The sequence below is a fragment of the Falco cherrug genome, chromosome 11 (assembly GCF_023634085.1).
Source record: "Falco cherrug isolate bFalChe1 chromosome 11, bFalChe1.pri, whole genome shotgun sequence".
NCBI lineage: Eukaryota > Metazoa > Chordata > Aves > Falconiformes > Falconidae > Falco > Falco cherrug.
In genome coordinates, this window is record NC_073707.1 from 28,493,964 (window position 1) to 28,505,219 (window position 11,256).

Sequence of the window (11,256 nt, forward strand, 5' to 3'; positions counted from 1 at the left end):
TTTGCATTGATTTTGCCTGCGATTTTGGAAATAGCATGTATATTTAGGCCAATATGCCTGTCTATGTCCACATCTATCTGTGGAAATGTGGCCACATGTAGCACATTCTGCTTAGAAATCAATGCTGCAAATATAACCGTAATATTAACCTCTCCTGTGTGATTGCTCAGAGCTGGGACTGTGAGAGTTGGTAGGAAGCCATTCCTGGAGTTAGTCCTTTATTTATCTTCTGGGTGGAAAATGTGTCTGGCATGCTAGTTCCCATGTCAAACAGACACAGGCTATGCTGCAAAGGCAAACTTCTCAACCGTGGAGCATTGCTCAGTATTCAAGATTGAGGCATTATGTTAAAATAAATGCAAAAATGGAAGTTAAGGAATGTCCTTTTCTCTCAAACCTCAATATTCACTCTACAACAACAGAAATAATTGTATTTCTATTATGAATATTTTGTGAATAATTAATTATGAAAACACACAGACATGAAATGGTTTTATTACCAAATTACAATTCTCAATTATTAGGTTGATGACAAGACTTTAGATCAAAAATTTGTGTATGACACTTTGAAATTGCATTTGCATATGGTCCAGTCTTGGGAATGAGTTTATGCAAACAGACATCTGCCTCCCTCTACAAAGGAAGCTGGGAAGATGGATTTTACTTTAGTGGGATATTAGTATTACAAAGAAACATTAACACAGTTCACATTGGCAGGTGCGTCAAGCCTGGAAAAGGCTAATTTTTCTGAATATAATCAAAATCAGTGCTGTCTGCCTTGAAATCATAGGGAAGCTAGTCCAGGTCAAAGCAATGCTCATCTGGACTCCTTATTAAATGAACCAAAAATTCCTGTCAGAAATTAAACTTTTTTGTTTCAGAAACAGTTGTGAGCAGACTTCTTTCATCCCCTCCAAAATGACCTGCAGAGGATGTTGGAAGTTTGCCAAATAAAATAGAGCAGAACTACACAGGACAGTAAATTCAGACTTGTCACTTGTATTGATTTCCCCATAGACTAGACTTTCTGGGTCCTGGCACAGGTCTACGATGGCCAAGCAGTCTGATGAGGATTTGGGAACCTGGATCAATTTCAGGTCTGTGTGTACTGTGACAATGACTTGTGGTCTGTATTGGTCCTTTGACAAGGTGAGAACTTATACAACATTCCTGCAGTAGCAGCAATTCTTGGCATACACCAATTTTCCTGGCAAGCCATTCGAAGTATAATAATTTGAGAATTAAGTGGCTAACCTTCCTCTTTAATATATTCCAAACCCGTATTTTTGTCTTGCACTGAAATTGATACCTAGAATTAATCATCTTAGATTTCTGTTACAGGAGAGGCATTTGAAATTGTTTCTCAACTTGAAGAACTGGATTTATCATGGAACAGTAACATAGGTGGAAAACTGTCACTCCTGACAAAAAAACTCCAGAAAGGATGCAAGTTAAAACTTCTGAAAATTACAGACTGTAACCTGACGGCAAAGGATGGAGAATCCCTTGGTATGTGTATCCATCTAGCTGGACTGACACTGGCTTCACAGAAATGTAACTACCTAGATGATGGCTGGTTTAAGCTACATATTAATGGAAAGTTAATTCATTTCAGGCCCCGCATTACAACAGTGTTTACTACACAGTCTTGGGATTTCATGCACTTTCTTCCAAAGAGAAAGTTGTTCTCTCTAATCATGTGAGGTGGGCTTGAGAAGAATAGGTGGATCTAAACCACAGTCTGGGTGTCTCGGTGGTCCAGGGTTGCTGGATCCTTTAAGACCCTGGGCAAGTCATGTGTGCCAGAATTTCCAACACTGATTGCTTAAAATTAAGCAGCTGAATATGTAGTTAGCCATGGGATAGGAAAGAAGGTCTGAGGGATGGGGATTTAGGCTGAGTTGGCAACCACTGGCCACCCCTCCCCTCTTTCCTCTCACCATAGCTTAATCCTGTGTGGTCTTTTTATCTGATTCTGTGTTTTAAAAGATTTTTTTTTCCCCTAAAGAGAAGCCCCCATGCTCTCATCTCCACTGCAGGAGATGGCCCATATGCAACATACAGTCCTATCTCTCTTCACTGAAAATCTTTCTTTCTGTTTGTATTCCTGCTTTTTATTCTCATGTATTTTTCTAACTGTCTGTGTTTTTTCACCTTTATTTTCATACAGATTTTTTACTGATTTTATTGATTCCTATGCAATCTCTGTTTTGCTGTATTTTTTTGGTAGAACAGGAACTCAGGAAGTTTAAACCACACACATGGACAAACCCAGCCTACCTCTTCCTGTTTGTCACGGTGCTATATTTTTCCAGGGCTCATCTGTATGTATTCCATTTACCAATTCTGGTTTTCTTTCCCTTTTTTCCTAGCTGAAATTCTAAGTGTCATCCCCAGCCTCGAAGTATTAGATCTCTCTATCAACAAACATATCGGCTGCAGCATGAAGGTTATTGCTCAGGATCTGAAAAATGTACCAGGCTTGAAAGAGTTAAACTTACACATGTGTGGATTAAAGCAAGACGGCCTCCAGGGCTTAGGTTAGACTTTATGTTCAGACAGACTTTTATTCTGAATAAATTGTACATCTGAAAACCATTTAAGAAAGGCAATGAGGTGGGATTTTGCTGATGGTTTGGCAGTATTAATGGGCAATCATTACTTGCTGTTTGAGGATTGATAAAAGACTACAGAGATTTTCAGCAGAAGTAGCATTTATCTTCCCTGAGTTTAAGCATGTGAAAGTCGGTGGGGAGAGTCACCCTCCACCCCCTTTATCTGAGACACATCTTAGGGCAGATTAATAGCTCTCTGGGCATGCTTCTTCTCTCCCTAGGCAGAACATAGACAAGGGCATAGACAGGCTAGCTAACTTTTAACAAGTTAATCCTGCTTTCAGAGAAAAATCCAAATTTACCATTATCACTCAATGAGTGTCCAGTGAATCCATATGAAATGGGCTTTTATCTGTGTCTTTCCCTGGTGGAGGTCTTATCCATAGGATAAAACAACTGGCACTAACTAGCACATCCAGTAGTAATTTCAGCAAAAGGCTGAGGATTGAATGGATCTAGGGGATGAGCTGTCCTCACCTTCACCTGCTCTTTTAGAGAAGGAAGGAGTTGCATAGATGAGGAAGCTTTGCAGTATCACTCTGTCTGCTGTGATTATATGCTGAAGCCTAGTCTAAGAGCTTTGCCGGCAATACTTTGTGCAAACTTTGATGTTAAAGTAAATAAAAGCTAAAGTCATGACCTGTGCTATTGCAGCAGCTGGTGACCAACATGCTCCCTTTTCCATTTCAGACACTGCTTTACAGCACCTTGCAGAGCTAAGAAAATTAGACATATCATGTAACAAAGAGATTGGTGGTGGCTTTAAAGACTCAACAGCTCATTTGGCCAGCTTGAAAAATCTTGAAGTCCTTGATCTCCACCAGTGCTGTGTAACAGAAGAGGACATGACCGTTTTGTGTAAGGACATGTTGAGGAAATCCATTAAGAATCTAGGTTTTTACTTCTGAAAATATCTCAAAGGCATAAGAGATTCTGCCTAACCTCGTCTAGCAGGTCTCAGTACTTTTTTCACTAGGCAGTTCTGCAAGTGCAGTGTGCAGGATAGCCTGTTTGATCAATATGGAATTTTTTTTTGTTGCTGAATCGAAGGAAATCTCATAGTGTCTGATCCCGTGTGGAATTAAGAACCTGAATCCACCATGATTCAGACCCATGGTGGGAATATAGAAACTGCTAGCAAGCACGCTTTTTTTGATAATCAGTAATTTTGCAAATAGCCAGGGACAGTTCCCCTGCTGGTATAAATTAACATGGATCCAAGGTGCATATGTGCATGTAAACGTACTGCCTAAAATTCACTTAGTGAACTATACGTCAAATAGAGTGATGTTAGGAGGTCTTGCGTTGCTGCTGCTGTATGCTTTATAGAAAATCTGAAGACTGCAGGCTCTGGTTTGATTTGGTCCAATTCATAAACAGTGTTAGGAAGAAAAAGAAATTTCCCATTTAATCAGTGAGACAGTTTATTTTTCTGTGTGCATTATCGTAATTTTTTGGCATTGGTTCTTACTCTGTAGTACAACAAAAATTCCCATGACTCAAAGCCTATATTGCCCACATATCATTTTCCATCATGATAAAGAAGGTAATCTGAAAAGCTGCTGCTGAAGCATTGGGAAATATTAACCATTACTAATAGCAATCATGTTTTATTTTTAATGTATTGACTAATAGAGAGTAATAACATTAATATAAAGGAGTTTCAGCCAGCAGTGAAGACATTTGGAAATAACCCCCATCTCATTTAATGTTAAATTCCCTACCTCATTTAGAAATTTTCAACAGGAAGCAGTGTTCTGACAACCTTCCACAGAGTAAGTAATACCTAATTTCTTAAACATTCTTACTGAAAATGGCATGGCTATTTATGGACTAAAACATTACTCACCATAAATTTGTGTGTCAAAACTTGGCCTTGACTTTTGGATTGATTTATAAAGAAAAGAAATTATGTCAGGGAAATGTACAACTACATATTTTTTCTGGATCAGTGACTGTCTAATAACTATTTCATATTTTTGTAGCCCAGGTGATACCTTTACTCTCCAGTCTTCAAGAGCTGAATTTATCCTCGAATAAAAATGTAGGAGTTTCATCTGATCCTCTTCTGGGCAGGCTCAGGTTTTTACCAAAGTTGAAATCTGTGGCCATCAGCAACTGTGGTTTAGGCGAACAGTCGTTTTCATCACTAGGTAGGAATGGGGTTTTTTTAAAGTGTGTCTCTTTGTGGGACAAAGCGTTTAGCTTTGGCTGAGCTCCAAAGATCATGGTTACACCATACCACAGTCCCGAGTGAAACAGCCTGTGATGAAACCAGTGCTCCATGGGACCTGGTTGCAAGCGAAAACCATTGTCTGTCTTCCCTCATTATACCTGACTGGATTAAGTCCTTTTAGTCCTTTGTTTGACAGCAATCTTCTGTATGCTCACTAATTTTGGAAGAGAAAGGAAAGCATGCTATCATTTTATGCTGTAATTATAGTTTTGTTTTAAGACTGCATTTGCAGTTTAGTTAGGTAAAGTTTTGACCGAAGGTTTTTCATCGCACTGCAGCTGAAAGTTTCAGTAGAAACTTTCTGGGATGGAGTTAAGCAATGGGCAATGGAGGAACTGAAGCAAAGGCTGCAGTAGTAGATAAGATACTGTGCAGCCATGAAGAAAAGTCCAACAGGATACGTAAATTCAGCCTCTTTTACCTACTTAATTGCAAATCTCAGTGGATTAACAGGTACGCTGTCCCTTTGATAGGCATGTGATGGCACACAAAAATCTAAGTACGAAGGGATCTGTTAGTTACTGTGGTTTATGCAACTATAATATATTTTGTGCTGTTTAGTAGTGACATTGAAACCTGTAGTAAAACTTGATTGCTTTCAGCAAGCAGTAACAGGCTAAACTGGTATGAGTTCCCTGCAGGAAGAGTACTATATTTATATCATTACAATTATGTAAGAGTGACATCACGGAAATCAGTGTTGTCAAAAGGCACAGACTATTTCACCTTGCACGGTGAGTTCACAGCAAAAAAATTCTCTTTACATTGATATAAAATGATTTGAAACAAGCTATTGAATTAAATTGACTGCAGTGGGACAAGACCAAGCCAATAAAAAGACAGGCATGAAACCCCTCCACAGAGTCCTTAAAGATTCCATAGGCAGGCCCTTCTTATATTCTTTTGTCTGGCTTTTATTCGGATAAAATAAGTCATACTAAGCCCAAGTAGGCAGCCTGTGAGGAGCCTATTTACAGGTGAATTGCCGGTGAGGTGTCTGTTGAGGCTACGTTGTTTTCTCTTAGTAAGCAGAAGTTGTTGGGTTTAATCTTTTCAGCTGAGGCTGCCCTTCACCTTCCTGAACTGGAGATATTAGACCTTTCTTGGAATAAGTGCGTTGGTGGGAACCTAAAGCTGCTTTTGGGAGCGCTAAAGCTTGCAACGGAGATTCAAGTGTTAAGACTGAGCAGCTGTAACTTGGTGGCTGAAGATTTGGCACTTCTAAGTACGTATAACATGGTATTTACTAGCAGTCGAGGAGCCCAGGGCATTTAGACCACAATTCAGAAGGGACTTGTTCCATGGGCTGAGCACGTTTTTGCATACATCAAATGAAAAGATGGAAAATACAGCAGTATTTTTCCCAGAAAGGGTTTTCATTTTGCTGAAGTCTGTGTCCCCTGTACATGCACAGTGCAAAAGCTGAAAAGGATAAAATGCAAAGAATCTTCTAGCAGTTTTATCTATTAACACAAAAAAGCAGCACTTAGAAAATGTAAGGCTTGCATCTGTTTTTTATATCAGATATTTAAAGCTGCCTCTGAGAAGTTTTATTTTCCTTTGTTGCTGGTTTTGGGTTCAGTAGAAAATGTATGTGCTGACAGCCAGTAATACAGGCACTACCAGCTCTCAGCCCATTAGGTGTGTTTCTGGAGTCAAACTATTGTGGGAGAATTAAAACAGAAGTATTTTCGCCCACCTCCTAGCAGCTGCTGAGAAATACTGGAAAATGGGAACCTGACGAAGAAATAAATTCTAGGATCTTTTAAAAAACCTGTTTATTTTATAATCTTCCTTGTGATTCTGTGGGCCTGACTCATGGGTTTTGAGTGTCTGAGATTGGCAATAGCTGTGCAGCAGCTATTAAGGCGCTGTAATCTGAAGGCTGGTGAGATGAAGCCTGAATGTTTTTGGCTTTACAAACATCACCCTTCATGGGTGTCTCTTTTGCCAATCATATGTTAAGGATCCCAGTTCGTTTTAGGGTATACTAGGCCCATTACCCTCCCACAGTGAGAGGTGGCTGCTGTAATCTCAACTAACTTAGCTTTCCTCTTTCTAAATCTCCCTGTGTAAAGACTATCTGCCTATTTTAATTGGTGCTTGATATACCCTCCTTCCAATGGCTCAAAGGTTTGCAGGTTGCCATACAATTTTAACCTGATACTTCTGTTCCCTTTGATCGCCTATGTTTTAAATGTGGTACACTCCTTCAGCTGTGATAAAAGTCTTTCTGTGATCAACAGCAATTTTACATTGCTGAGTGGATCTTGCTGTTTGACTACTGAAAAGCTGTAAATAATATAGTATTAAAATACTACTCTTCTTACTTACAAGCTTTTAAAGCAATTGCCAGCATGTATTAGTTGTGTTTGTGTCTGTCATTTCTTGCAGCATTACTGACGCAGGATGGCCATCTAGCCAGATTACGGAAGCTGGATTTGAGTTACAATAACAACATCTCTGATGAAGGGTGGGTCGTTTTCTGTCAAGGCTTAGCAGTATTCAAAGAACTCTCAGAGCTGGATGTCAGTCTTCGCCCATCGTCCCGCCGTGGCTGTGGGACATGGTTCAGTGAGTTGTTAGCAGCACTGACAAAGCTGCCTGCCTTGGCAGAGCTGGGGCTGCAAAGATGGGTCCTTTCAGAATCCCAGCGGAAACGGTTGGAAAGCTTTAATCAAGACAACAAAAGAAACATTCGTTTTGACTGTTGACGGAGGTTGAAGGTTTCTGGAAGGCCTTTCACAAGCAGCACATGAACCAAGTATTTTGTGTCACTGACTTAGAAGACTGCTGATTTTTTAGTAATCTCGTCTCATAAGAGCTCATGAAATAGTTCTACAGTTACAGAAAAATGGTTATTTAACCTTCTGGATAATTCCATTTAATAACATACTCTTTCAGATTCTCTGGGCCATGCTTACACTACTGTATATGCTTCATCTTCATGTTGCAAGTACTGCAATGACTGTCAAAAGAGCAATGATGATTTCAGATGGACACACTGCAGGTCTGCCAGTGGAGGGAAGTGGCGGGGGGGGGTGCTAACGCAGGTGGGTGGGCAGCAGGAGTGTGGCCTCATGTATATAAGGAAAATGCCTCTAATGTGAAAATACTTGAAACTTCTGTTTTAAATTTTAGTTTCTTCTCCCCCAAAACTTTTGCCTTTTCATGAATGCATTAAATCTACATAATTCTGAGATTTGGAAAGTATCCCAACAATTCAGGATTGTGTAATAGTCCAGTAAAGAGAATACAGAAGGAGCTGTTCTGACTCTGCTCTGGCCCTCGATGCCATCTCATAGTGTAGATGAGTCCTGTGTACAGAGTCAGCATAAAATCAAGGTAAGAAACCTTGTTTTTGTTGTTGTGTGGTATCTTTGCATGTCTCGGTCAAGGTTAGATCAGAGACATGTCCTGTGTGGCAGGTTAGATCAGAAACATGTCCTGCTACCTTAGCAAGGATTTTTGACAAAAAGCAATCCATAAGCATGCTGAATAAAGCTATGCATTGGCTTCAGGATGCTTCAGGGATGTTCCTTTTCATCCTGAGCTGTTTCGGCCTTACCCAGAACGCGCTTTCCATATAGACTCTTTTATGACATGAAACACAAAACTGGACTTCCAGGTCTAAGAGTCTCATCTAGAGCGTTATGGAAGCCAGTAGGAGTCCCCGCAGTGCATTCATGCTTCCTGCATTCAGGATTAATCCGTTAACTTTCTCGACACCTTGTGACATAGACAATGTTCTTATCCTTACCCTAAAGATGAAGGAAATAAGCAGTCTGTTACTCAAAGCCATGAGGCAGCTTCTAGCTAAGAGTGCAGCATCCTGCTCTGTGCTCAAGGCTTGTTAGAAAAAACATCAACTTGGGACATGCAAGCGGCTCCTTATTTTTTTTTGTTTGATAATTTCATGTTTGGCATTTTATTGTATGTGCTTACATAGAGCCAAATTCTGGCATAGTCATTTGTGTCGTGGAGCATGTTAACCCACACGTGAGCTCAAACGCTGCAGTGGGATTATTCGTTGGTAAGGTATTTTAGGAAGTAAAGATATTAGATCTGCCCACTGAGTGAGGAGTCTTAGAGAAATCCTGAGGCAGCTTGAGGGATAAAGTACTGCTCAATTAGCTCTGAGTATATCTACATGCTGCAACGGTCTCCTGGAGGAGAGGCAACAGGATCATTCAGTAGCACTTTCCTAACTTGTTAAGACCCCTCTCAGCAAGTTCTCCCATGCAGGTGCAGATCAATATTCAGCTTTCAGTCCCAGTGACCCTTCCAACATCAGCTTCTCACTGGTGAAGGTTATAACCTGCAGCTGACCATGCTGTGCTGGTGCCTCTTGATTGCTTAATCCATGATTTCATGTGAGGGTCTCCATGGACTTCCTGGTTTGAGTTTCAGTTCCACTCAGAATGCACGCTTGACTCCCCCAGCTCTGAGAAATTTGATATGAATTGGAGTGTATTGGTCAGAGGTAGCCTGGGATTGCTGCTGTGTGGGATCAGTTATTTTCTACGGAGATCCTCAACCTCTGAAATGAAGCAGAGCCCCTGTTTCATACAGGGCTAACAAGAAAGACTTTCAAGCAGTGTCTTAAACCAGGAGAGTTATTCTAACGTGGAAGTACCATCACCTCTGTTAAACAGCCTCACACCAACCTCTTCTCTTAATCTCTTGCCTTCCTGTGACTTTATTCCTCAAATCTGCCTCTGGTCCAACTAGAAAATTGATCCTTTATCTGTTCTATGAGAATCCCTCTGAATCACTCCTTTCCCACTTGAACCTCTAATTCAGTAAAGCAGCTGGCCCATGTTTAATGTCCAGTATCTTACTGACTGAACTGGACTTCAGTGTTGGAGTTCTTTGCTTCACCACAGTTGGGTTTCTCATTCTTAGCTCCAGAGCACAGTATGGACTCAACGCTAGCAACCCCTCCGCTTGCTGTTCATGATCCCTTTCTCAGTCTTTAGCCCTCTCATGGTCCTGTTATGCCACTGTTGTGCCACTAAAAGTTTTTATTAAATCACTTTGTCCTGTCTACCTGCCACTCTTCCCACAAATCTCTCTCTTCCATTGATTTCCTCCTCAGCAGTCTCTGGATCATCCTTCTCTCTGTTCCTCTTTGCCTTCACTTAGGGTGAAAAAATTTCATAAGACACCTGCAAACAATTAAACCAGCATCAGTTACCTAGTAAAATGAAAAATCAAACCTGAGCCATCCCCCTTTTCTGCACGCCCAGCTCTCTCTGGCCAACAAGCACGTTAATGGATTTCAATATCAATCAGTTCAAGAGCTGGACAGAAGATCGATCCATACCCTTGATGCAGATGTAGCTGCAGCATCCAGAGCGCACTGCCTGGAGGTGGAGCTCTATGGAGAGCTGGGTCTCAGTGCCCCTGCCTTCACCACCTCCTTCAGGATGCCACAACCTTCCCTGAGGCAACTCAGACCAGGGGAGGGAGAGCAGGACTGCAGTTCCGACCAGCCAGTTCGACTAAAGAAAAGGTTCTGCTCCCACCCACCTGCGCATTTTGAAGCTGCACAGTGGCTGGTTCCAGTCCAGCTCTGTGCTTTATGTACACTGCAAATAACACCCTGGAGGCGTTTAGAGTTTAAGAGGTAACTGAGCAATACAGAATAAAAACTTGACATCAGATGTCTAGGACAAACAGCTATGTGTAACATGCCTTGGGAAGACATGGTTGCATATAAATTTGGCATGCCAGAATTACAGTTAGGAGTGTTTGTCATGGTTCTTTTGAATAACAAAGGTGTTATGACAGGCCAGGGCCCAGAATTATTGCAGAATGTTGCATTCTGCAGACTCCCTGCTTTCAAGTAGGCTTGTCATACACAGACATTTTACAAACTGTCACCAAGCTATCTCGGCGATGAGCTATAACACTAAGGATCTGACAGCTTGCAGTCATTCAAATACTGTAGCTACAGATTGTCAAAACATCGCGAACAGTTTTGCAAAAATGTAGAGATACTTTCAAAACAGCTTTTTACACCTCTGTAAGACAGGGTGGTAATGCAGGTTCTGGTAGAAGTGCATGTATTCTGACTGCCTGGAATCCTCCTCCACATTTCCAAACAAGATACTGATCATTTCTGAATGTAAAACTCTTTAAATAACTGCTAGTAGCTGGGGCCACAAACATTGTTTCACTCTAGATATGGCTGTACCTCACTGGACAATGGATTTCTAAGAATTGCATGTAAAATACTTCAGGATTTAGAACAAAGAACACTTCATTGCACCAGATTCCTACAGATTAATTTCCAATTAATCAGCTGCCTCTATGCTTTGAGCTAACACGCATTCAGAATGAGACATCTCAAGAATATTTCAGAATCTGCCTGAGCTGAGTCAATGTTGACAAAAACCCAAA

The 11,256-nt window shown here is 40.9% G+C and overlaps 1 protein-coding gene across 6 annotated transcripts in view; it reads left to right on the top strand.

Annotated features, from left to right (window-relative positions):
* Positions 1-11,081, top strand: part of LRRC31 (leucine rich repeat containing 31) — a 58,790-nt gene extending 47,709 nt beyond the window's left edge. For 4 of the 6 annotated variants that reach the window (XM_027806674.2, XM_027806675.2, XM_027806676.2 and 1 more), the window contains 6 exons: positions 1,342-1,509; positions 2,373-2,540; positions 3,306-3,473; positions 4,601-4,768; positions 5,909-6,076; positions 7,246-11,081. In XM_027806674.2, coding sequence (XP_027662475.1) covers positions 1,342-1,509; positions 2,373-2,540; positions 3,306-3,473; positions 4,601-4,768; positions 5,909-6,076; positions 7,246-7,565 — 1,160 coding nt within the window. In that variant the 3' untranslated portion in view covers positions 7,566-11,081. The remainder of the gene's footprint in view (positions 1-1,341; positions 1,510-2,372; positions 2,541-3,305; positions 3,474-4,600; positions 4,769-5,908; positions 6,077-7,245) is intronic. The other 2 variants (XM_005440120.3, XM_055723975.1) reach the window with 2 other exon arrangements.
* Positions 11,082-11,256: the final 175 nt, after the last annotated feature.